The sequence below is a fragment of the Canis lupus genome, chromosome 36 (assembly GCF_003254725.2).
Source record: "Canis lupus dingo isolate Sandy chromosome 36, ASM325472v2, whole genome shotgun sequence".
Lineage (NCBI taxonomy): Eukaryota > Metazoa > Chordata > Mammalia > Carnivora > Canidae > Canis > Canis lupus.
The window spans coordinates 24,856,495-24,883,202 of NC_064278.1; the positions used below are offsets into that span (position 1 = coordinate 24,856,495).

The following is a 26,708-nucleotide window of genomic DNA, read 5'->3' on the forward strand; positions in this document are numbered from 1 at the left end:
GGGCCTTTGGAGGCCACATTAAGTTTGTGCTAGAAGAACAATGGGAAATTATTTAAAGGATTTACACAAGGGAGTAGCAGGCATGATTTGATGTAGAATTTTAAAAGTTCACTTTAGCTTCTTTGTAGAAAATTGACACTGTGGGGAAGGAAGGATGAGTAGGGAAACCAGGTAGTGGATGATTGAAAAGCCCAGATGAGATTTCTGCTCTTGGAAGAGGGTACCAGCAGGACAGAAGACGATCAACAGACAATCTTGAGGAAGGGTTTGAAGACTGAATTAATTGATAGACTTTGATGATTGGTGGATTAGATGTGGGGAATGGAGAGAAGAAGAAATCAAGGATTATTTTCCAAATTTCTGGTCTGAGCAACTGGGTAGATGGAGTGCTATTTATGAGAAAGGAAGAGATTGGGAGGAGGAATAGTTTAGACTCGAGGCGGGAATGGAACTCCGTGTTAGATATGTTGTGGTCACAATGCCCACTAGGTATTCAGATAGAGAGGTCAGGTAGGCAGTAAAACATATGCATCTGGAGCTCTCAAGAGAGACAGGGAGACATGAACTGGGGACTCCTGGTGGCAACTAACAGTATTATATAGCTGGTATTTAAAGACACAGGAAATGGGTTACGTCTCCTAACATGGGAGGAAAGAGAAGGAAAGAGAGCCCTGGGGCTCTCTAGCACTTGTGGAGAAAAAGGAGGCAGTGAAGAAGACTCACAGTGGCCAGATAGAAAAGGGGAAAAAGCTCACAAAGGTAGTATTCCAAGAAGAGAGGCTTTCAAGAAAGAGAAATGCTCACTCTGAGAAGCTGGGCGAGCCTGTATTAGAATCCTCTCTACTGGGGAGGACTTCTTACCAAGGACAGAGATCACTTGTATTTCATCTCTTACTCTTATTCGGGTCCTTTTATTTTTTATTTTTTATTATTCAGGTCCTTGATGCAGCTCCTGGCACACACTGGGCACCTGGAACGCTATTGGTCAAACGACACGTATTAATTGGATGGATGCATATTCAAGTTCAGTTGAGGGTGAGGAATAGGCATAAGTCATGTTGAGAAGTCCTTCTCTTCTCCCCAAAGTCCTATCCTTCTCCCCCTGCACGCACTTGCTTACAAAAGCACGGATTAGGGAGATAGCAGTATCTCCAGCAACATTAAACGCCCTTTATTCCCACCGACTTAAGAAAAGTGCACTGTTCTCTATGCCTCGGAGGAAAGAAACTCATGGCTAATGTAGGGTGTGAAGTGGTGATGGGTAGCTGCTTCTAGAAAGGTGGTGAAATTATAACCACAATCACTTGCCGCATCGAGATGCCCTACTGACCGCTCCTCCTCTTGATTATGCTGTGGAAACAGTTATGTCGAGTGGATGTCATCGCATAAAGGTTTGGTGAAGGGAGGGGAAGAAAGAGGGAGGTGCTCAGGTCAGCGCCCGGCCGGAGTCTGGAGGGTGTGGGAGTGCCCTTGACATATCTGGTTCCCCAGCCTCAACTGAAAATGCTGTGGCTGCAAGCGAGGGGACTGCTGAGCTCAGGGGCTGGTTGTAGAACTGGGCTGAAGTCAGTGCACAGATCTACTCAGAAAGAAATACACCCTGAGTGGAAAAACTGAACAAGACCTTCCAACTTGGGCCCTGATAGCTACTTTTCTGGAAGCCACTTCATTTCATTTTTATGATAGATTGCTTACACACCATTACTTGCCTCTTTGTCGCAGGTAATGAGAGAGTTACTATTCCTCTCGTGTGGTCTGTTGGCAAAAGAGTAAAAATTATTGGGTTGGGTGTGGCTATAATATGTTAACATTCCACAAACATCTCACACTCCACCAGTCCTCTGGTGCATTTTTTTTTTCTCTCTGAATTAGCACCATGTACCCAGATCCCGAACTCACACACTCTGACTCCGCCTCTGCTCTACGTTCATTTTTACCACTACTAACACCAGATTTTATGGGTTCTATCTTGCAGAGATTTCTCGAATCTATTTTTTTTTCCTTTACCTCTCCTTTCTAGTTCAGGTCACTACCATCTTGACATGTTTTGCTGCGGGAGCCTCCAAAATTAGATTTTCTGTGTTCGGTCTTTTTTGTTACACATCCCAAGCCCAAGACAAATCTTTCAACTTGCATCCTGTCCACCTGAGCACAGAGTTGAAAATTCCTAACCTGGTTTGGGACGTTCATGGTGTGTGCTCGCTTCCCTAGTGAGCCTCCAGGAGTACCTCCCTGGGTGTGCGCAGCTAAGTGCTCCAGCCAAGACCTGCCTCACCCTGTTCCCCTGCCTGGCCCTGCCCGGGTCATCCCTCATGCCTCCCTTCAAGCTGCTCAGCCTAGCTCCCCCCTCTGGGTCCTTCAAACCTCTTTTGAAGGGTCCCTAAATCACTCAGAACTTGCTCTGGTTAGCAAAAGTGTGTCTATGGACCCCTTGGCTGAAAGTTTTCCTGAAGGCTTGCGGGGCCTTGCTCACCGAGGTGTCCGGTGGGCTTAGCATCAGGATTGCTCAATAAGGATGCGGAAGAGATGAATAACTATGTTAACTGTGCGTCTGCCATTACAACCTGAGATGTGCTATTTCAGTCTGGCTTTAATGAACCCTTTCCTTCCTTCCTTTTTTTTTTTTTTTTTAAATTCACGTAGTAGTAATCAGTAACTGGACCTGCATCTCCTGCTGTGTCTCTCCAGTCGCTCCAGAACCGGAGGCCCACCAGGACGGCATCAGGGTAGACATCAGCCCCCAGGTCAGGAGCGCTGGGCCGTGGGGCTCCAGGGCATTCTCAGGGGCTCCGATGGTGTCTGCCTCTCGACCTCGGCCTGGGTCTACCCCACCCCCACCCCCTTGGCAGGTGTATCCGGTGGCGGAGGCCTGGGAAGGAGGAGCATCATCATCGGGAAGCGGGGAGCAGGGGCCGCGCGCGGGAGGGTGCGGAGCCCCCGCAGGAAGCAGCCCTAAGGTCCTCGTCGCCAAAAGCGGGGCTCGGGGGCTCTCAAGTTGGTTTTTAACCTAAGGCCCTTCGGTGAACGCGTCGCGTGGTCGCCGGCGCGCCCCCGCGGGCCACCTTCAGAGCAGACCCCAAGCGCCCCCGAAGGACGCAGACGGCTCCCCGCCGCGTCCCGGCGCCCGGGTGGGTGCAGCCGCGGAGGCCTGGGCTCGGGTGCGCGCGGGCCCGGCGCAGGGGGTGCAGGCCCAGCTCTGCGCCCCAGGGTCACCCCGGGCTCCGCCGGCCCGGACGCGCGCCCCGCGCAGCCGAGGTGCCCCAGCGCCCCCTGCAGCCGCGCGCGGCGACACGCGCAGGGCCCGGCGCCTCCGCACCACGCCCGGGACCCCACCCAGGGGCCGGGGCCGCAGAGCGCCCGCGGTCCCCGCCGCACAGCCCGGCCCCGCGGAGCCCACGCCGACCCCGCCCCGCCCGCCCGCCCCTCCGTGCGTCCCTCCCCCTCCCCCTCCCCCCTCCCTCCCTCCGTCCGTCCCGCCCGCCGCGCCCGACACGCCGCGCGGCTCTCGGGGCGCTCCCCCGCCCCCCCGCCCCCCCGCCCGGGCCGACCGTCTCGTCCCGCGCAACTTGGGGACGGCGGCCGCTCGCCGTTGGATGTTCCCCTCCGGGAGCGCATGGCTGGGGAAGCGAGGCGCGGGCCAGGGCCCCGGGGGGGCGCCGTCCGCGAGCTGCTGCTGCTGCTGCTGCTGCTGTGCCTGCGGGTGCCGAGCGGGCGCCCCTACAACGTGGACACCGAGAGCGCGCTGCTCTACCGGGGCCCCCCCAACACCCTGTTCGGCTACTCGCTGGTGCTGCACGGCCACGGCGCCAACCGATGGTGAGCGGCCGGGACCGCGCCGGGGGCGTCGGCGGGGGCGGGGGCGCCCCGGGTCCCGAGCCCCGGCCAACTCCCCGCCCTCGGGAGGCGCCGGCGGGGAGCGCTGCGACGGCCAGCCGCTGGCCCGGCTCGGGGTGGGGGCGCCCGGGGCGGGGGGACCTGGCTTCGGGGACCCGGCTCACGTCTGCGCGCACTTGCACGGTTGTCCCCTAGGCTCGTGGTGGGGGCGCCTGGGGCGGCGGGGGGGGCGTCCGGGCGCGGGGCTCTGGAGCTGGGAGCTGGGAGCTGGGAGCTAGGGGGGACCTGGTTCACGTCTGTGCGCACTTGCACGGTTGTCTCCTAGGGTCGTGGTGGGGGCGCCTGGGGCCGGGGGGGGGGGGGGGAGGAGGCGGCCAGGCGCGGGGCTCTGGACCTGGGAGCTGGGGGGGGGGGACCTGGCTTCGGGGTCCCGGCTCACGTCTACGCGCACTTGCACGGTTGTCCCCTAGGCTCGTGGTGGGGGCGGCGGGGGGACGCCCAGGCGCGGGGCTCTGGAGCTGGGAGCTGGGAGCTGGAGGGGGACCTGGCTCACGTCTGCGCACACTTGCACGGTTGTCCTCTAGGCTCGTGGTAGGGGCGCCTGGGGCCGGGGGGTGGGGGGGGCGGCCAGGCGCGGGGCTCTGGACCTGGGAGCTGGGGGTACCCGGCTCACGTCTGCGCGCACTTGCACGGTTGTCCCCTGGGGTTGTGGTAGCGGCGCCTGGGGTGGGGGGCGCCCTGGCCCGGGGCTCTGGAGCTGGGGGGGGCGCGGCTCACGTCTGCACGCACTTGCATGGTTGTCACCCAGGCTGGTGGAGGGGGCGCCTGGGGCGGGGGGGTGGGGGGAGGTCGTCCAGGCGCGGGGCTCTGGAGCTGGGAGCTGGCGGGGGGGGGGGGGGGGAACCTGGCCCCGGGGACCCAGCTCACGTCTGCGCGCACTCGCACGGTTGTCCCCTAGGCTCGTGGTGGGGGCGCCCACGGCCCGCTGGCTGGCCAACGCCTCGGTGGTCAACCCCGGCGCGATTTACCGCTGCAGGATCGGCGGGAACCCAGGCCTGACGTGCGAACAGCTCCAGCTCGGTGAGTTGCGTCCGGGACCCTGGGGGCTGCGGGGCTGGAGGGGGAGGCGAGCAAGGGGCCCTCGTGCTGCACGAGCCCTGGAACAGCGCGCTGGCCCTCGGCTAGTTTAAGAGGAATGGTTTTCGCTCTTAACCGCAAGCCACCGAACCTGGGAAATGCGAAGGTGACCCCGTCTGTCCGTCCGACCGTGCACGCTTTCCCGCCCTTTGCTCTGCCCATGACCGGGAAAGCACGGAGCAGGAGAGGCCCCAGGGGTCCTCTTCGCCTCTCCGCCCCCCCTGCGCACCACCCATGTTCGGGCCCCCGTGCACAAGGACACAGGCCCCGGCTAAGCCATCACTGAAGCATTTGTGTCCAACTCTGACCTCTCAGGCTTGTCCAAGAACAGGCAAAGGGGCCCGAGGATCAGGACCCTGCCATCTAGCCTCAGGGCTGGCTGGGGAAAAAAAAAAAAAGAAAATGTTATGGTTTTATTTAGAATATGAAATGCAAAAGAAGAGCACCAGCAAAAACTGGCATCCCCCTTATTGATACAATTAACGACGGTGACTAAGGGGTCGAGGTTAATTTTTCCCTCCCGCTACCTCTATGAAGTCATTTCTGTCTCTACTTAGGCAGGCGGGGAGTTGAAAAAAATGTATTTTGATGGGGGAGGGGAGAAAGTTCATATTTCAAGGCCAAAAGCAAAGTTGTTTTGTACAGACACGTGGCGGGGAGGAAAGGGGAACTCATATTAATTTAGACCTATCTGGTTCCAAACAAGGCTAGACGCTGCTAAACACGATGCTTTATCTCCCCCATCAAAACTCCAGTGGGTCATGGTTGGCGTTGCTCCTACTTTACACGAGGACTGTGTGACTCAGAGGGTTTGCAAGTACTTTTTCTAAAGTTACTCAGCTAATGAGGCAAAGATGGGGCAAGTCAGTCCAATCAGCTCGGTTCCAAAGTCCAAGCCCTTTCCTTTGTGCATCTTCAGCACAAATAAAAATTAAATGAAGAGTCCCATGTGTTGTCTGCTGAGCTGATACATCATCTGTAAGTGGTGAATAAAAGGTTACAATTGGCCCTTTTTTCATATTTATCTCAGCTATAAATAGACTTTTGGGATAAGCCACTGCATCTTTAACCCCTTTTTCTTTTTATAGTTAGTTGTCTTTGCTTTATCTCCAACTGGGAAGCTGGTTTCCCTCATTTAGAATGAATTCAAATAGGGTATGCACATGACTCAGAGAGCATCCATAAAAGTCTGGCTGGTGTCTGCAGCATGTAGAATAAGCACTAGCCTCTCACTAAGTATCTTCCATCCCAAAAGGCCGACTTGGAAAACATAACTTCCGTAGACTGATCCATTTGGAATAATTCTGCAAAGCATAATTTTCATTGTATGACAGAGTTGTGGGATGAAGAATGAATGAATGGAGGAGACAAACTTGCTCTGCCAGAGGATCTTGACCAAATCTCATCAGGGAAAAGTTTTGTTTCTGTTGTCCTGTCGCAGTTTCCTGATCCATGGCATTAGAGCTAGTGGTATTTAGCTCCTACTTCCTGTCTGGAAGGGCACTGAATCTATTTCTAGACGTCTGTGTTTAACTGGAAAGATCATGTCCTGATATTACATGCAATTTGAGATAACAGTTCCTGTCGAAATTGAGGGAAAACCTAAATTTGGGGGGGGGGGTACGTGGAGTTTAGGGATTGGCTATAGAAACATCCTTAGAGAAATATGCACATGGTTGATGTGCCACAAACAGGAATTAAGTGAAGATTTGTTGGATGGGTAACTGAATAAAGGCAAAGTGAAAGTTTGATTGTCATCAACCTGATTGATGAACAAGAGAATTAATTAGAAATGATAAGCCAAATGACATTTTTAAGTTTCAAAGTTTTGGTCAATAAAAAGAGGTGTTGACTGAGATAAAAGGCAAAAAGGAAGACAAATTTTCTGGTCCATCAGTTGGTTGAAACACGTTAGCTGCGGTAATGGCTTGGAGTATTTGCAAAAGAATTGACAATTTTGCAAATTGTATTTGCAAAAGAAGTTGTTTCTCATATGTCATTTTAAAACATCTTCTCTTCCTTCAATAAAGAAATTGTGTGCTGCCATTCAGAACAAACTCAGAAGTAGGCTGATGCTTCTGGTTAATAGAGATTGGGGATGCAGTCTAGAAAGGAAACACTAAAAACAATAAATTGGTAATGAAAGACATTTAAGGACTATCATCAGGTTTGTGGACTATGGAATATTTTCTATGAAAAAGCTTTGAGAAAAAAGTATGTGACTAAGGACATTTACAATATTCCTATTCTGTGGAGTACGGGGATGGCTTCAGTTATCCTGTCTCACATGGGGGTCACTATCTCATGCATAGAAAATGCTTAGCTTGATACTTGATGTATAACAGATGTTTAAAAAGTGTTAGTTTATTTCTTTTTTATCTCTGTTTTCTACTTAAAACTATATCTGTATGTTACCTTTTATGGTCAGGTTGAGGTTAGGAAATAGGGACGATTAATAGACCAAACAAAAAGGTAAATGTATAAAGTATGAGGTAACCGTTGAGATGAAACACGATGAAATATAGTTTCTTGTTGACCCAACTGGAAAAATCTGATAGTAACTAAATATTGAGCTATGACTGCCGGGTCAGTCGGGTGTTTTCTTTCCTTTGGAACGACTTAAGTTGCCTTCAGGGAGATGACGTTGGAAGAGCTCGTAAACGTGGTACCCATCTCCTAGTAACTTAAATACTGTCCTCGTGGACTGGTCTCTAGGTCCCAGTTAGAATTTCAGATCAAAGTTGGACTCAGATGGACTCCTTCCTTCAAAAGAGGAGATGAGTCCCCTCCCATAGCATGCCACCATCACTGGATAGCGTTGTCATACACTGTGGCAGATTCACTCTAGCCATAATCAGAAGTGAGCAGCAGATGCCCATTTATCTAGAGCGTTCAGGGTGTCAGGTGTTGAGAGTAAGATACCCCTTTTTTGTGAGAAGAATTGACTGGAGTAGAGGTGCTTTATATCCTGCATGCAAACAGGCTGCCTCCACCTCCCTCCCTGCCTGAGAAGTGTCTCTCCTCTGACTCCTTTGGTACCCCCCCCCCCCCATGAATCAAAGGAAGGTGGTTTCCCCATCGGGAAGGTCTGAACCCAGACATGTTCACCAACATGTTGGGTCTGAGGGGGACGTGGTGATTTCACATGTCCAGTTGCTTTTCCACTCGGGCCTTCTGTGTCCCTGCTGAGGCTCTTTTTTTTTTTTTTTTTTTTTTTTAAGGAAACGTGGATCACAGATGGTTGCTAAATTAAGGCATTACAAATAATGACTCCGTTACTATATGTAATCATAGACCATCTATGGATTACCAATATTCCAAGAATTAGAACATACTAAAATACACAGGTGATCATACAATTATACTAAAAAGATTGTCTTTACTTTGCTACTCAAAAGACATTGCAGATCTTTCTTTACTTTGGAGTCACCACTAATAGCATTTTACTCATGCTACACACACACACACACACACACACCTTCACACACTTATCAGGATAATGAAGTCTCAAGTTCCATTGCCCAGCATGGTAGCCAGTAGCCATATGTGGCTCTTGAGCACATGAAATATAGCTAGTTTGCATTGAGAGCTGCTGTAATGTAAATTAAATGCTGGATTTCAAAGACTTAGTGCAAAATGTATATATATATATATATCATTAATTGTTTAGATATTAATATGTGTCAAAATAAATATTTTAAAATTAATGCTGATTACGTTTTTAGATGATAATATCTGGGATGTGTTAGGTTGCATAAAGTATATTTTTTTAAAGTATATTTTTAAAGCTGGTTTTCTTTCTTTTACTTTTTTTTTAAATGTGACTACTATCAAATTAACCATTTCCCATGTGGCTTGTATTATAATTTCTATTGGACAGCACTGCTCTAGAGAAATCTAATTTCCCTGCATGAAAAAACACTAACTTGTTGACAGGTGCTTTCCCAGTGTCTGTGCATAAGCGAGTAGGTCTTTCACTTTTCTTTTCCAGGCCAGGTGCTGCATAGTTATTAGAACCTTTAAGGCTCTTGCCTGTGGTTCTCTTTTCTTTACTGGAAAGAATAATGATTCATCACCAGTCAGTCATCATTATTCCCCTCCAGATTTCCTTCTAGAATTTTATCAGCCTAGCCAGCCTCTTGGGTTATATTACATAACCTATTCGGAAGAGGTTAATTAGCACTGCATCGTTAAACTAATGATTACCTCATTCTCGCCTCTGCCCGACTTGCAGGAATTATTAGCTTAACATTAAAAGGCAAACCTCACACGGTCAAAACTTCCAATATGTTCTTGATAACTTTCCTTGTTCATTTTCAGTACTCTTTAAGTGGTTCCTTATGAAGCTGAGACTGATACAGATTGGTCATTTTGAAAAATTGCACCCCCCGCCCGAACATGGGTTCTAATTATGCAGAAAATCAAGACAGAGCGCTTCATTAAGAAACTATCATGTTAAGAGAATTAAGTTTCCTGATCTCCAGCAATTGCCCAAACTCTTATCTCTAAAAGAATGGTTCCCACCTAATGTGAGACCTGAGGTTCTTTAAATGCATTTCATTTTTGCCTTGAGTTTACTTGATCACTAATATTCCTTTTTTTTTTTTTTTTAATTTTTATTTATTTATGATAGTCACAGAGAAAGAGAGAGAGAGGCGGAGACATAGGCAGAGGGAGAAGCAGGCTCCATGCACCAGGAGCCCGATATGGGATTCGATCCCGGGTCTCCAGGATCGCGCCCTGGGCCAAAGGCAGGCGCTAAACCATTGCGCCACCCAGGGATCCCGATCACTAATATTCCTAATGACTGAAATTATCTCCCCTTGGCAACAGTTCTAGAGCTAGATGTGGCAATCTGCCGTACATGTGGGGCATCTATTCATTCATTCATTTCCCAAGGGGTGCCAGAGGGCCAGAACTTGGATATAGGAAAGAAACATGGTCCCTGCGCCGAGGGGGGTTACAGTCTATAGGTTTAGGGTATGATAGGAAAGTGTGGTGAGAAGATCTAATCTAACTAGGAAAGTAAGGGGATGGCTACCTGAGGAATTGATGTTCAAGTGCAGAACTGAATAAAATTCAGAAGTTAGCTAAAGGAGGAGGTTTATGGGAAAGGGTGCCACGTAGGCAATGTGTGAAGACCCTGAGGTCCCTGTGAGCATGGCGTCTTTGAGGTGAAAGAAAAATGCATAAAATTGGACTGTGGAGAGTGAAGGGGATGGTAGATTGGAGAGCTGGGCGGGGATTACTTTTGTCCAGCTTTGTGAGCTCTTGTTAAGGAGTAAGAATTTCCCATAGGTAATTAAAGCTGGGGATGAGGATCAGATTTCTGTTTTAGACGGATACTTGTGGCTGCGGGCTAGTGAATGCTCCGGAGTAAATGAGTCAAGGCTGAAGGTAGTGAGTGAGACAACGTAGTAAGATTTTGTTATAACTCAGACTATAGGTGATGATGAGAGCTTGTACTAAGACAGCGGCAGCAAGAACAGAGCAAGACAGATGCTCCACAGTTACTTGGAAGACAGACTCCCCAGGACTTGGTCATTATTAAATGAGAGAGAGAAAAGGGAAGGAAGGTTCCAGAGGTGTCACCCAAGGTGCTGACTGGGGCTGATGGATGGCTGGTGGTGCTGTCCACAGAAGACCTGGAAATAAGTTTCTGGTAATCAGTTGGGTGTATGGGTCTGGTGGGCCCGAGAGGTCCTCGGTGGCAATTTGTGGAGTTGACCGCAGTTGACAGAGATGGTAATCGGAGCCGTGGGAGTTCATGAGTTTAGCCTGGAAACTCTCTAGGCTGACCAGAGAGTCCAGGAGAGATCCCAGAGGATTCCGACAATTTGAGAAGTGGCTAGAAGAGTGTTGCTCAACTCTGGCCGCAGCTTAGATTCTCCTGTAGGGCTTTCAGAACCCTGGTGCTCGGGGCTGCTGGATGGTTCAGTTGGGTAAGCATCTGCCTTGGATCCAGGTCATGAACCCGGAGTCCTGGGATCAAGCCTGCGTTGAACTTCCTGCTCAGAGGGGGAATATTTCTCCCTCCCTCTCTGTCCCTCCCCCACCATGCTCTCTCTCTTGCTGTCTCTCTCTCTCTCTCTCAAATAAATAAAATCTTTAAAAGAAAAAAAAAAGAATAGCTGTGCTCATCCTAAATAAATAAAATCTCTGCAACTGGATCTAGGCAGGTGTGACATTGTGATTTATAGTAAGAAATATAGTTTGGTCTCCTTCCCTATTTCTGGCACAGAGCTCCCAAAACTCTTGGCATTTTCTAAGTGAAGAGAGCTACAAAGGTGTCTTTTGTTAGAGAGGTGGCTTTTGGACCCCACGTAAGGATGAGGGGTGCTGCTTGCTAGTGGAGCCAAACATGGGATTAGAGGGTTGGGACTTTCCCTCCTACCCCCTAACCTCCAGGATGGAGAGAGGGGCTGGACGTGGAATTAATCACCAATGGCCAATGATTTAATCAGTCATGTCTCTGTAAAGAAGCCTGTATAAAAAGGACAGGGTTGTTGGAAGAGCTTCGGCATTGATGAACACATAGAGATTTGGGGAAGAGTGAAGTGCTCAGAGAAAGTGAAAGCTCCATACCCCATCTCCAGGCCTTGCCCTGTGCATCTCTCCCATCTGGTTGCTCCCGAGTTATATTCTTTTATAATAAATTAGTAATCTAGTAAGGAAAATGCCTCTCTGAATTCTGTGAGGTGCTCTAGCAAATTAATCAAACCCAGGGATGGGGTAGTTGGAATTCCTGAGAGCCAGTTGGTTACAAGTAGAGGTGACAACCTGGACTTTTGATTGGCATCTGAAGCGTGTTTGTGTGTGTGTGTGTGTGTGTGTATTGAGGATGGGTCAGTCTTGTAGGACTAAGTCGTTAACCTGTGAGATGTGATGCTTTTGCCAGGTAGTGTCAGAGCTGAGTTGAATTGTAGGGCACCCAGCTAGGGTCAGAGAATTGCTTGGTGGTGGTGTGGAAACCACTGCGCCTGACCAACACACACACGAGGGAAATTGAGGACAGAACCCTTAGTAGAGTTTCCAAAGGTCCCCAGATGATACCAATATTCATCCATGGTTGAGAACAACTGGAGAAGAAAAGGGGAGGCTGAAAAAAATCACTCAAGAGAAGCTAAAGAGGTAAAAGGAAAGGTAAAAGGAAATCCGGTCAATGCGGCGTTGTGCAAGTCATAGGATGAGAGATCCGGGGAAGAGTTGAGTGGTTGGCAGTATCAAAAGTTGCCAAGAGGTCAAGCAAGGTTTTTACTTAAGTTTTTACTTAGGAGGTTTCAGTGGATGTAGAGAGAAATAGTTCATGAGTAACCCCAGCAAGACCAGTTTTAGTGGCAAAGCCAGACTGCAGAGGCTGGAGGAGAAGTGAGGAGTACGAAAATATTGGTAGCAAGTGTCAACAACTCTTTTATGTGGGTTCTTCCTTCATGAATTAAACACATTTTTATTGGTTGCTTGTGCTAGGTAGTCGGAAGAGTAAGTCGAGCGAGACATGGCTAAAGCCCTCCAATCACTCCCTCTAGGTGACAAAAGAGGTAAATGTTGGGTCATTAATCATGAGAATATGTACTAAACATGACAAGAGAGACCTGGTGGGGAGAAGAAATTGTTAAATGATGAGTGAGGTTTTCTGGAAAAGCAGACACCTGAGTAGTTGAGCCAGTTGTGACGAGTTTTGATGAGCATATGGGGAACGTTCAAGAAATGTGAAATGGATGGATGCATTCCTCAGATTCGGGGTGACTCCTCTGCTGTACACCTCAGCATCACTTTGGGACGTCTGGGCCAGCCTGGATTCCCAATGATTTTGCCTGCTTTCATCAGGCAACCTAAACAATAATAATACCTACTCCTGAGATTCGGAGCTTGGAACTGACCATCTCTAAGAGCAGGGATTTTTTTTTTTTTTTTAATTTTAAGGCAGCTGGAAACCTCACAGTAGAACAGGGAAGTGGACTTACAAGTGTTCAATAGCGCAGTGTGCTTGTTCTGATGCCCCCGAGAAGCTTCAAACAAGGAATCTTTCTCGTAGAAATTATTTGGAATCCTGTGAAAATGTGTTCAGAAATAGTAAGCACGTAAACTTAGTTGTCAGATGGCTTTTGTAGGAAAGATTTGTGTGAAATGGAACAGGCACGTCCTTTCAGAACTACTCCCTACGTGGAAGATTCCTTCAGTGTAGACCGTATGTTTGGGAAGTCTGCCTTCTACCTCACCCCGTACCATTCTTGTTGTCTTGTGAAAGGGTGTTAGTATTCTTTGGAATATCATTATTTTGTCCACAAATCATCATCTGGCATCGCCTCTCTTCCTTTACACTTTGGACAGAGGCATGTCCTCTGGCACCGGTAGCTCTGCCTCTCCCTGCAGTGGCCAACGCCATGCAGCTCCTGACTTTTGTTTCTCTCACATACTTCACACCTCACATCCTCCTGACCTCCTTCGTCCAGCCCTATAGATTCCCAAACCAACCACAGTGCTTCAACACTGACCACCTACTGTTGCGTGAGAGGTTTCCCTAGACTTTTTTGGTTTTTTTTTTTTTTTCAGTTTACATTTTTTGTATTGTCCTTGTTTCAAAGACATGCAAAATGGTACCCATCTATAAGCGATGGCCTTTCAAATGAATCTATAAGTCCGAGAGATTAACTGAAAACTGCAGAAATAGTGAATTTTCTTTCCATATTTTCTAATGTTGGAAATCAATGTTGTGAGAGTAGGTCGTTCTAGAAATAGAATTTGCGTAGGTTTATTAGTAATGCCAATATTTGGCTTCTCTCCCTGCTTCCCAGGGAAAAGTCATCATAGCAATCACTGTAAGGTAGCACAGGGCGGTGGCCGACAGTGTCGACCTGAATCCTTCCTTCCCCACTCTTTAGAGCTGTAACTTGGGGCAAGATGCTTACCCTCCCTTGTTTCAGCTTCTCCATCTGTAAAATTCGGATTATAATAATAATATCTGCCCAGAGGGATGTCATGAAAATTAAATGAGTGAATTTTTATGCTTACATGGTATTAAAAGTGTGCTTGGGTACATAGGAAGCCTGTAACAAATATTAGCTATTGTTGTTAAGACAACAGCCCCTCTTTAAATTATGCTCACCCAGGGTATCAGTTGTGCTGCCCTTTTCTGCTGCAGTTAGTAAAAAGACTTGTTTAGGTTTTCTGTAGGAATTTGAAGAAGTTTGGGCTTAAGGTCCCTGGAGGAGAACCTGAACCTAGAATTAAGCTCACAAGTGACCTGGTTTTCTCGAATTTTGAGGTCTAGTGATGACTCAGGATCAACCCATATTTATAAAATTGCAGCCCTAAAACTTGGCTCTGCTGCTGGGGGGTATCTATGTCTGTGTTGAACTCTCCCCGAGTACAATAAGGTAAAATAAAGAAAATACCATTTTAAAGTAAAAAAGGGGGGTGTTAAATAAAATGAAACAGAGGACTGAAATAGCTGATTTTCTTCAGACCTATCGTTCTACGGGCTCTTTCTCACCCAAATTGAGCTTGATTGTTAGCCATTATCAGAACTGGACTAGGAAGCCTGAGAATGTGACGTGTAACTGCATGTTTATACAGAAAGAAAATACTTTGAGACCGATTTCTAATTTTGATGTTTATTTTGACATTTGACTCCTTTTTTTTTTTTTTTTTTTTTTTTTTTTTTGCTTATTTTGATATCTTGACTCCAGACAAGCTGGAGGAAATAGTCTCGGAAGTTCAGGACTCCCACATCCCGTGTCATCTCTAAATGGGACGTTTTGCTTGTCAGGACCTAAAATTCTTGCCATTGCTGTAGAAGTCCCAGGCAGCACTGTTCTCTTTTAGAAGCATCGCCACCGTGTTTCATTAGGTACGTGGGGAAGTACGTAGTTGACTACAGTGAATGCAGAGGATCCGATGGGTATTAGGGGCTGGCAGGAAAAGCTGCCAGAAGGGGCCACCTGGCCGCCGGATCCCGAGGCCGCGGGTCAAATCCCGCAGTGGCCTGAGCCCCTCTGCTGGCGCGGCGCCCCTGGCCGGGGCAGGGATGCAGGGGGAGCAGTGCCCTCCCCGTTTAATGAGCACCTACTGGGTGCCAGGCAGTCCTGGATGCGCAAGGGCAGGTTTCCTACGATCCTCACAACCCTGCAGTGGTGGATCCAGTAGTCTTCCTATCTGAGTCCAAGGTTCCCATTTGATCCCATAGGACTGATTTTCTGACATTCTCACGTCGGGCAGAGGAAGGAATCGACACGATTATTTTTGCTCACCGTTGTCGCTTCTACAAATAAAGATATCCCGCATAAATGGCTCTTTATAGGACACAGGCTAGGACAGGGTTCATCCAGCTCTCAAGATTATTTAGGAAAAATTGAAATATATAGGACTCATCTTTCGATGGAAAAGAACTTCAGCTTATAAAAAAAAAGGTAACTGGTGGAGGAAGGGCTCTCTCACTGGTTTTCAGAAACTTAAAATTTTGTCATGTTTTTGAAAGATCAGGTGAGTGAATGTGTTGTTCCTGTTACTAGAAAGTTAGGCTCAGGGCCCCAGCTGGGTGTCTGACCCGACAGGGAAGCCGCAGCCCCGGGACGTGGGCGGAGAGACCAAACATGTCATTGCGCCCCGAAGTCCCAAGCTCCCCTGTCCACAAAGGGTCTCATTCAAGCTGTCAGCTAGTTTTGTGTCTGGTCTTTCCCCCTGGGCCTTCCTCAGTGGACATGCGAAAATAGGGGATCCCTGGGGGGCTCAGGGGCTGAGCGGCTGCCTTCAGCTCAGGTCATGACCCCAGAGTCCAGGGATCGAGTCCCGCGTCAGACTCCTGCATGGGGCCTGCTTCTCCCTCTGCCTGCAGCTCTGCCTCTCTCTCTCTCTCTCTCTCTCGAATAAATAAATACAATCTTTAAAAAAAGAAAGAAGTGCCAAAATACTGAGAACCGATCTAAGTTGAGGAACAGGGCAGGGCAAGGTAGGAACAAAGCAAAGGGCATTTCTCTCCAGCTCCAGAACAGTCTGCGGGCGGATTGGTGACGATTGACACATTTTAAGGTGAAACAAAAGATTTAGAAAGTGAAATCGGCGTCAGTGAACAACTCGTGCCCCTGAAGTCGTCGTAGGGTTGTGTTGTACATGCGAGACAGCAGCGGGAAGGAACAGAGATCTTCGATTCTCTCAAGCTTCTGATTTGTTCGCTTTTTTTTTTTTTTTTTCCTTTTTTCCCCACGGATCAGCCCCCTGGATTCAAGGAAGACACTTTGCTTCCTTAAGATTCAATTTTCTCCTCTGTAAAATGGGATTGATAACAGGCCCCTGCTGCGGCTGCTGCGAAAATGAAAAGAGTTAAACGTGAATGATGAGGCCTGGCAGGGATGCGCCGCAGATACTTTACGGAGGAGGATATGTGACGTGCCATATGTGCAGCTTAATCGTGCTTAGCTTAATCCTTAAAATAATAATAATGTCAACCTCGATGAAACGTTTGCCTGCTTCCTCTGCTAGGCCCTGCCCCCATGGATCACATCCAGCCCTCCGCGTCCTCCAGGACCCCCCCCCCCACCAGGCACCTCCTGGGGGCCCAGCCCATCCTCTGTCTTACATCCTCCCACTCCGATGAGATCTTCCAACCTGCAAATGTTGTTTCCCTTCAGACCATCTGTTACCCTCTAGAAACTGAAGGGAGTAATATTTTGGAGGAGTAGAGACAGACAGTGGTGAAGGAGGGAGACCTCTCCAGAAGCTTTCATCCCTGAGGGTTTGGTGAGGCGTGTCCTCCCAGGGATGTTGGTGGTAGTAAGTGTGTCTCAGAATCCCCTCCCTCCGCGCACAGGTGTTTCGTCTCTGCCTGTTGCAGGTAAGGTCCGGCCAGTGCTTGGGACAGCTGCGGCCCAACGGGACGGTCCCGCTGCCCTCGTGGCTGGAACATTCCAGAGCAGACATCTAGTCTTCCGTAGTCCCTGTCGTATTTTGGCCTTCGGAGTGATCACACTAAAACTGGTGATGTAACAGCAAAATGAGGGATGGAGAAGACCGAACCTAATGACCTTTGTGCCGACGGCCCTTCTATTCATCTGACAAAGCTAACCCCTCGTGCCCGTTTACACACGTGTATTCACTGATACAAGGTCCATAGATGGAAATTTTTTTTAAAAAAAGCAAAGCAAAATAAAAAGCATACATTTTGTACATTCCTTCCCAAATGGGGGGGGGGAAGGAAAATGAAAAATGGGCCTTACTTTGAAAGAATATGGTCTTATGTGGCTCCGTATTTTTACTCTCTACTATCAACTGTGCTCCGAGTAGTCGTTCTGGTTGTACAAACAGCTCGGGAAAGGATCACACATTAATTTCTGCTGCCCTCTTTTATGTAAAACCACGTAAAGTACTTTTTTCAATTATGACGCTGATTTGATTTACTGAGCGTTTAGATTGGAAATGTATGAGCCGAATTGAAAACCAGATTGTAAATCATTCCGGCATGACACTGGGGTAAAATACAAAGATAATCCGAGTTTATTTATGATGTCCTGTCAGGGAAATTCATGAGAATTAACTTTCTCCTGACAGTTCTAATAATAGTCATTTCTGACCACGTTAGAAATACTCTATTTCCACACGAAGAAAGTCTGCTTAACATCTGTTACCCTATTTCAGTATCTAGCGGGAACCAAGGGGGACAAAAAGGTATCACAGTGTATTTTGAAGATGGAGTATTTGCAAATACGGTGCAACACGGGAGAAGGCCATTTACCCTGTAGAGCGACAAGCTCAGTGGCACACGACACCCGCCTGGGGGAAGCTTTTCAAAAAAGTCTCATCTTTGGGTCTGACTCCAGGCAGGTCAAATCTGGGCCTCCTGAAGTGGGGACCAGGTGTCTGGGCTGGTTTCAGACTCCCCGCCCCCCCCACCCCAGGTGATCCCAATGTCCGGTCCCGGCTGAGAACCGCGTTCTAGAAGCGTGACCTCGGGCAAAAGCAAGGTGAAGGGAAAGCTCTGCAGACAGCCCTGAGTACAGGCCGCTGCTGCTGAGGCCAAGGCTGACCTCTGACCTCTCCGCACAAATTCTGCAAGGGCCTCAGGAGGCAGAGGGCAAAACATTTCTCGAAATTAAGACCCAGAACAGCAGTGCTGACTTCCAGGCTCTTCTGGGACCTTCTCCCGTGTTGAATTCACCACTGAAAGTACCAAATACCCGGGTCTTTCTGTCCCCGTCGGGTGTTGCCTCTATGGCAAGAGCAGCGGCAGGAAGTGGGAAGGAGAAACCCGTGTAAAGGTGTGTGTGTGTGTGTGTGTGTGTGTGCACTTCTTAGAATTAGTGTTTGGTTCTCGTGTGGAAGAGTGATGATTGCTTCACGACGTTGTTTTGGTGAATTTTCGTGTTGCCTGTGCTTCTTGAGACACAAAACATGAAGAGAAGAGACTTTAGTCCAACCACGATGGAAGTTTTGAACTGTTTTTTTTTTTAATTTTTTTTTTATTTTAACTGGCTGACCTCCCCTTTCAGCACACTTGTCTGGGCTGTGTGCTGAGGGTGGGATAACGATGAGCAAGATGGGGGTACTGGCAGGGGACAGTTAGGTCCTTAGCGACGGGCCCTTGGAATGAGGATGGTTGGGAATGAATGAAGGTAGTTGTGTTAGGCTCCCCCCAGGGAAACAGAACCAGTAGGGTGGGTGGGTGAGTGCTGGGTAGATGGAGAGACAGAAAAGGAGATTTACTATAGGAATTGGTTCCTTCCCTTGGAAGGCGGAGTCCCATGATCTGCAAGCTGAAGAGCCAGGGAAGCGGCCATTCAGGTCCAAGGCCTGAGCAGCAGCTGGGAGTGGGGGGGCGGGGAGGGTGATTGGTTTAAGCCCCTGAGATCTGAGGGACTTGCAGACACAGACACGGAAAGGAAAATATTTGAGGGAAGTGACCTTGAGGAAGCAGGAACGGGAGTTTTACGGCTCTGGTGGATGAGGCTGTGAGCGCTGAAGGCTCTGGGATGTCACCAGGGAGCTGAGGTAGCGCAAAATCCCCCATGGCCCCAGAAAACCACCTAACACCCCAGTTGCCCTGGTTTTCATTTTAAAATGTACAAACGAAAGAGCTCAGTTAAGAAACAGGCCATAACAATCCCCATGAAAACTCTGTGGCCATTTTCCTCAAACGGCTTAGGTGGTATTTTGCGGCTCTGTGTTTATTTGATCTTGGGGCTGGCATCTCTGGAACAGTGGATTTGTTTCTAAATATTGGGTATAATCGATCATGTAATAGTGATGAAAGCGTCCATTGAATATGCCACATTTGAATCACAAGGTGTTGTGACCCCCTTTCTCTCTCATCCTTAGTCATCTTCTTGCTCAGTTGCCTTAGTTAACTGAGTGACGACAGTTCTAGAGAGGCTTTGGTATTTTCCAAGAAGATGTGTTGTTAGAGTGTCTATTGTGGTAAATAATGGGAATCTCACCTTCGGGTGGGCAGTCCACCATTTATCCATCTTGACAGCAGTAAAAATAAAAGAATAACTGGCAGTTTTGGTGAAAAGTCCAAGGAAAATCGCATCAAGGTGAAAGTTAAAATTTTGAGTTCGTCACTCTTTCACTTTCCTTCAATTATGTTAGCGTCCCGTAACCACAGTGGCAACTGTGTCGACCTCACCCCCCCAGCACCCCCAGGCGTCCTCCTCCCTTGCCTTTTTTCCTTTTCTTTGTTAATTTTGACAAAGAAGCCTCAGGTTTCTACCTGGACCATCTTATCAAGGTTTGGGCTGCAGCAAAGTCCCTTTTCATCCTAGGTTGACGTTGCTCATCAACCCCAGGGTTCTTTTTTTTCAGGCCTCTACTAACTTGTTTTTAATTCAGGGCTCTGGGCAGCCACTACCCATGGGTGGAAGTTGTCCTTCTTCTGTAAATCTGGCCAGAAAAACTTTATCCAGTTTCTGTTGTAACCGTGTCCCCGGCCATGAGAATAGCCTGGTGTGGTCTGGGCCTCACCGGTACCTACTGAGTCAGAATCTCCATAGAGGCCACTAGAAGCTTCATTCAGTTCCACTGTGTTGAAGGGTTGGGCTGTTTGTCCTTAACACCTTGGGGAACAGATGTACTCACAAACATCTTTCTGTCCTCCTTAAAACAAAATTTCTCCTGCCCCGGGACATTTACTGCAAATAAATTTACTTTCGAAATGTTAGCCTTATTTAGGGAGGCATAAATTAGGAGTTTGCCCAAGAAGCTTTCTCTCGAGGTCAGGGTTCTGGGAGACAGGGTGCCTCATGATATAGGGAATGGTCACTACAAATGTGTGATAATGTGGTACCAGCGACTGGTGTTCGAAATTAAGAAACCCAAGTCCCACAGCCTTATCCAGGCTGATGCAAATGTAATCACCTTTGGAATTAAGCTCAGGTGGGATAGAACTGTCGCAGGGCAACTGAAGACGGTGGGCATAAGGTCAGCAAAAGGATTCTTAAGATACTACACCTCCCTCTCCCCTGAATCACGTTAGCGGGACCCCAGCTAGAAAGCAAAGAAGTCGTGGTAACAAAAGAAAAATATTGTTATTGGGAGGATTACTTTTTCTCCACCAGTTTAGAGGTGCTCTATTGTCCAGCAGTAGTGCTCAGGTTTGGCTTTCTTGGCTCTTCATGCGTTTGCCAAAGTGCCTTTGGATGTGTTTTACTTACTACTGAAATAATAGGGTTTTTTGGTCTTTCTTATTTGTGGAAAACAGTCGGCGCAGACTAAATGTAAGTTTGTCTGAAGCACTGGGCATTATTTCCTGTGCTACGTAGACACTGTGACCTTCGTGTGCTCAACCATCACCTTCCAGCTTCTATAAACTGTAACTTAACCCTGAGGACTATGTTTCTGTCCCCCCACCCCCCAAAGTCTCCACGCAAGAAAAGTCTTAAGTGCTTGGTGACCTTGCCTGTAATGCTAGGCAGATGAGCAGAGCAAAGGTGCAAAGTCTTTGCCACAAATGACAGCCTGCAGTGGCATCTGCACAGCCCATGTTGGTCTAAACGGGTCTCCTGCCACCCCCCTCCCCCAAGCCCCCAACCCAGTCATGTCGTTTCCCATCGCCCATGATGTTACCAGCTGGAGGTCATTTCTACAAACACAAACCACCTGGTGGGAGAATAGTGCTCTTGCACAGAGCAATTCACCGTTACCCCCACCCTGTGCACCAAGGATAAGGTGGGGACAGGGGGAAGCATGGGGGTCAAGAGCATTTTGTACATGGCCGAAGGAGGGGATAAGCAGATTTATTTTCTCTGCTGTCCTAGCATAACATGGTTTCAAGATAACTGATGATAAAATTATTTTCCAATGCTATAGGTAGCCCCAATGGAGAACCCTGTGGAAAGACTTGCCTGGAAGAAAGAGACAACCAGTGGTTGGGGGTCACACTTTCCAGACAGCCAGGAGAAAACGGATCCATCGTGGTAGGTTATTGGCATGAGTCCACTGATAACATCGTGGAATCAGATATTCTGGGTGTGATGTTCACATTATTTGATCTACTTCTATGTTTTATTTAGACTTGTGGGCATAGATGGAAAAATATATTTTATATAAAGAATGAAAATAAGCTCCCCATGGGGGTTTGCTATGGAATGCCCTCTGATTTACGAACAGAGCTGAGTAAAAGAATAGCTCCGTGTTATCAAGGTAAGGAATCATTTTGATATTAATTGGATCAAGAGAGACAAGTAGATGCCTTTAATTTATTTTTTGATTTTCAATTTTGCATGTACAGAGGGAGGCCGGGAGATCTTTAAAATAGCTGTATTCTTTTTAACTGCTCAAAGTATTGTTTCCTTTTTTTTTTTTTTTTTTTTTACTCAATTGCAGTAGTATTTGCAAAAAAAAATGTGCTTTGTGTTTTTAGGAATAGAAATTTGTACAGTTACATCTAAATAATTCTAGAATATAATTGATAATTATTCACTTTTTAAAATTATCCACTTTTGCAATATATTTTTAATTCTATATAAATGAATCTAATGCCTAGCATATACTGTACACTTAAAATCATGAAATTATGATTGAGCATTTGAAATTGAAAAGTCTGACAAGAAAGATGAAAACCATTTAGATCTTCTGCTTTATCTTTAGCTTTGAAGAATATTCATAAAGAGCCAAATATAAATGTAAGCAAATCTTTCCCACTTCATCTTTTTTTTTTTTTTAATTCACTGCATTCCTTTACAATGCTGGTATCTTAGGTTTGAAAAGCTTTCCCATGAAAATTCTAGGCTATTAGGTAGGCAGTAGTATCTGCAGAGCTAGTACATGAACAACTTAAGTGAACAAAATTAGGGGTGATTGTCAATAGAGCATTAAAAAATCCATAGCAGAACTACAATTCTAAAAATGTGTCTTTGGAAGACTCGGAATTAAATATACATGTATTCTGTTTTCCACTTTTTCCTCACCAAAATGATTACTACAATGTCCAAAGAACATTTCTATTACTTGACAAAATTTTGGCCATGTATGCAAATTCAGTTATTCAATTAATATTGGGATTCTCTGTGTTCTGTGGTATCTTGGAACATGAATGAAGAAGATAAAGGTAATTTTAAATTCTTAATTGAAATACAATGCAGTGTAGTATCCTGTATGTTTATCATTCTCTTTTTCTTAATGCTTTATAGTTTACACTTTAAAACATTTTCACAGAAGTTATATTGTCGGTGGTCAGATATACTCAGCCACATTCTCCAAAAAATTCAAAATGGCAACTTATATCACCTAACACTATTAAAAAAAAAAAAAAAGAAGATATGTAGATATGTCATGGCCAGGACTAGTAATTACAAATGACTTAATTTATTTAACTTTTCTGGTTAGCAAAGCCAAAACAAAGATGGGGGTCCTGATTCTCATTTTTTATGGAGGTTTCCTTAGGTCAGTCCTTCAGGTGAAGCAAAGCTTCATCGTCCTAATAAGTTCCAAAGGCCTCCCATTCCGGGGGCTTTGTAGTAGGAGACCCTCCATCTCCATGCAGATCTTGACTCCCTGTTACTTTCCCAGGCACAACTTAGGACACCAATTTTAAATGCAAACTGAGACTGGGAGCCGTAAGCCCTGCATCTGCCTTAGATACCCACTTTACAGTTATTTTGGGTGTATGCTGCATGCTCCTCCCATGAAAAAGAGGCAGAGGACAATATTTGTATTATTTTGGAGGAATATTTTTGAGGATTAATATGAAAGAGATTGGTGATACTACATTTTATCAAAGTGACTATTTTAAGGTCTACATTTTATACTATCTCATTTTTAAAAGCTATGTTTGTAAGGATTTAAAAGACTAACAAAATAATGCAAATTTTGCCTATTTTTCAATGAAATCTGGAATTGTTTTCCTACTTCATGTTTAGATTACGTGAGAAAATTTGGAGAAAATTTTGCATCCTGTCAAGCCGGAATATCTAGTTTTTACACCGAGGTAATAGTCCAAAACATAGCTGCTTTAAATGTTTACACATATGATTTTAGTACTTAAGATTTAGACTGTGGTATTATGCTTTACAGTAAAAAATTCTGTAATCTGAGTAATGTCTCTTAAATTTGAGCGTATTATGACTTAATTTTTACTACTCAATATTCCGCATATATTTTGATAAAAGGTTAATGTTTAAGAGGGCTGTGCCACGTAAGGCCAACTAAAATTCTACACCAAAGCTTATCACTTGCATCAAGAATTTAATGGGAATCAAAAGTAGCTGTTGTTATTTGCTGTAAGTTAGATGTTTACGATATCTATCCAAATATGTTACTTTTAATTACTTGTTGAGGGAGAAAAGAAGCCTATAAATCCACATCTTTAAATTATGAGAATTGAGAGATTTAAAAAGTTAATATGCTCTTAAATTAGACATCTCCCCAAAACTCTGTTTTTCTCTGACTCTCAAGGATATACAGTCTAAGGTCATAGGTGTACCTCCTAGTTTCCCTCCAAAACCCATTAGGAATTTATTAATGTTTTCTGAATTTATGCAGTTGGGCTTTATCCAGCCTTGGGTTGACAATTTCCATAAATATTACCTGCTGCGTTAAAAAAAAAAAAAAAAACACCTTTTATATTTCAATTGACCTTTTTTAAGAGTTTAGGAAATTTAGAAATATGTTCTAGGTTTGGTTGCTAAAAGTTTTCATATTTCCCTAGACAGATATCTCTGTTCATTCTAATTTTCCCTTTGTTTCCCTTTCCTGAATATTTGTCACCAAATATGCCCCAAATACCACTGGATTTATTTTTTACTAAGCTAACATTGTTAAGAAAACTAGTGAGTTAATTTATTTCTGTTTGCAAAAGAGATAAAGTCCACTTTTTACTCTTTGGCAACCTGTGATTATCCCCTTAATAAGCCCTAATGAATTACCCAGAAACAACTTACTTTAACAGAAACCACGGTGCCTATCTCCTAGCAGCCTAGCCTCGTATTCTGTGATCCTTGCTTCAATTTTAAAGTCCACTGCTAGGTGTGAAGGGAGAGTTTCTTTTCTGAAATTGTGCATACGGGTAAAAATTCATAAGCTAGCTTCTTTGGCTTTTTTCTCCTGTTACGTTTTTAAATTCATAAAATGTTCAGATTTTAGAAATGTATTATAAAAAATGTATTCTCATCACTATTAAAATGTATGTCTGGAGGAGGTTTTGGGTGGATTAAGCTTTGAAAGGATGATAAATTGTTGTTTTGTTTTGTTTTGTTTTGTTTTCCTTACAGGATTTAATTGTGATGGGAGCCCCTGGATCATCTTATTGGACTGGATCTCTTTTTGTCTACAATATAACTACGAATAAATACAAGGCTTTTTTAGACAGACAAAATCAAGTCAAATTTGGGAGTTATTTAGGTACGGTATACCTTGAGAAACTCCAGTCCTCTCCATCTTAGATACAGTTTCCCTTATTTATGATTACTAGTCTCTCCAAAAGATCCAAACGGCCAGTAGCTTTTGAAGGGTTCAGAAACTCACTTTATTTTATTATTATTATATTTTTTAGAAACTCACTTTAAAAATATGATCTATGAAGCTTTAACTGAACATTTTACGTGTGTAATCACAACCGTCAATATGTAGTTGTCAGAGCTCCTGCTTTAGCTTACTCTTAGAAGCTTGTATCTTTCTGTAGTTAACCTGTTATTGTGAAGGTTGCATCTGTTATGTGCTTACCACATCCAAGGAACATTTGAAAGCCCTCTACTGGAGTTCATGTCATCGTGTCTGAGTGAGTGGGTGTAGTTTCTTAAAAGGCCAAATGAAAGCCAGTGGGGCTGTCGATGGCATTCCAGACAATGGGCAACATTATGAAGCCTAGGGATCTAAAAACAGCCCGTTGACCTTTGCCTCCTAAGTTCTTAGAATATTTCCCAGAGTTTATTCTTATCTTTCTCTTTCCCCTTCTCTTCCTCCTCCCTCTCCATTTCCCCCTCCTCCTGTGCAATAGGACCCTTTATAGTCTGTATCTTTACAAAAATGCAAGATTTTCTTGGCATTAATTCCCCTGCTATAGTTAAAGGGATGCTTTTCCTATAGTTTCTTAGAAAAACACAGCTTTGTTTAAACCGTGTGCTTCAAACGTCAGCAGCCTATAACCCAGAAATAATTACAATAAGAAAAAGTATTATTTTTTCCCCATTCATACTGTAAGAATTCATTTTTAAACGGAGGGAGTTCGTTTATAATTCAGCATAATTCAGCATTTACTTATTTATGGTTGGAGAATTACTTGAAGTGTTACAGGAGATGTAACTTAGGGGGTACCTGGGTGGCTCAAACTGGTTAAGTATCCAACTCTTGGTTTTGGCTCAGGTCATGATCTCAAGGGTCCTGGGATCAAGCCCCACACTGGGCTCCATGCTCAGCAGGGAGTCTGCAAGAGCATTGCTCTCCGTCTCTGCCCCCTGTCTCCTGTGCATGTTCTCTCTCTCAAATCTTAAAAATGTAACTTAGTATTATGCCTTTTGTCATGTAATAAAATATTTTACCTTTTGTGTCATCATAGCGTTCTATCACAATAGGAAGATTTCATGGTGAAAAAGCTGAAGTTTAGAAAATTCTTTTACTTGAAAATGTTCTATTTTAGATACCTAAAATGTTTTGGTTGTAATCCTAGAAGCTAGCATGTCCTGGTAGTTCCTAGAGACTAACCAAATGTAAAAGTGCTATCTTTGGTTTCTAGGATTTAGAAATGTCAGCCATGTGCCTAGTTTCTTTCTTTTTTTTTTTTTAATTTTTTATTGGTGTTCAATTTACTAACATACAGAATAACCCCCAGTGCCCATCACCCATTCACTCCCACCCCCCGCCCTCCTCCCCTTCTACCACCCCTAGTTCGTTTCCCAGAGTTAGCAGTCTTTACATAGTTTCATAACACGTACTCGTAGTTAAAGCGTATAATAAGTGACCAATTTTGAATATTGCCATGCTAAATATTCTTAAAACTGTTTAGTGTCATCCTTTGGAATTCAGTCTCATTTAATTCTAGGACTGGATTTATGGTGATATATTTTACCCATTGCAAATGATGCTTCTCCTACTTTGTTTGAAGGGTACTCAGTTGGAGCTGGTCATTTTCGGAGTCCACATACTACTGAAGTAGTTGGAGGAGCCCCTCAACATGAACAGATTGGTAAAGTAAGAAATACATTTTTACATTTTATTTCTTCACCAAGTTTCAAAAAGATTGCGTGAGAGAATGAGATACTAAAGGAGGAATTGCAAAAAATTGTAAGAAATGATGGCTAGAAATGATGAGCGGT

General features: G+C 45.6%; 1 protein-coding gene across 3 annotated transcripts in view; it reads left to right on the forward strand.

Annotated features, from left to right (window-relative positions):
* Positions 1 to 3,494: 3,494 nt before the first annotated feature.
* ITGA4 (integrin subunit alpha 4) overlaps positions 3,495 to 26,708 on the forward strand; it is an 80,011-nt gene continuing 56,797 nt past the window's right edge. The window contains exons 1-7 of one of the 3 annotated variants that reach the window (XM_025460382.3): positions 3,495 to 3,816; positions 4,793 to 4,914; positions 21,268 to 21,374; positions 21,471 to 21,600; positions 23,319 to 23,386; positions 24,669 to 24,798; positions 26,498 to 26,583. In XM_025460382.3, the coding sequence (XP_025316167.1) occupies positions 3,614 to 3,816; positions 4,793 to 4,914; positions 21,268 to 21,374; positions 21,471 to 21,600; positions 23,319 to 23,386; positions 24,669 to 24,798; positions 26,498 to 26,583 (846 nt within the window). In that variant the 5' untranslated portion in view covers positions 3,495 to 3,613. Of the gene's footprint in view, positions 3,817 to 4,792; positions 4,915 to 21,267; positions 21,375 to 21,470; positions 21,601 to 22,047; positions 22,083 to 23,318; positions 23,387 to 24,668; positions 24,799 to 26,497; positions 26,584 to 26,708 lie in introns of those variants that run through there. The other 2 variants (XR_007408535.1, XM_025460383.3) reach the window with 2 other exon arrangements.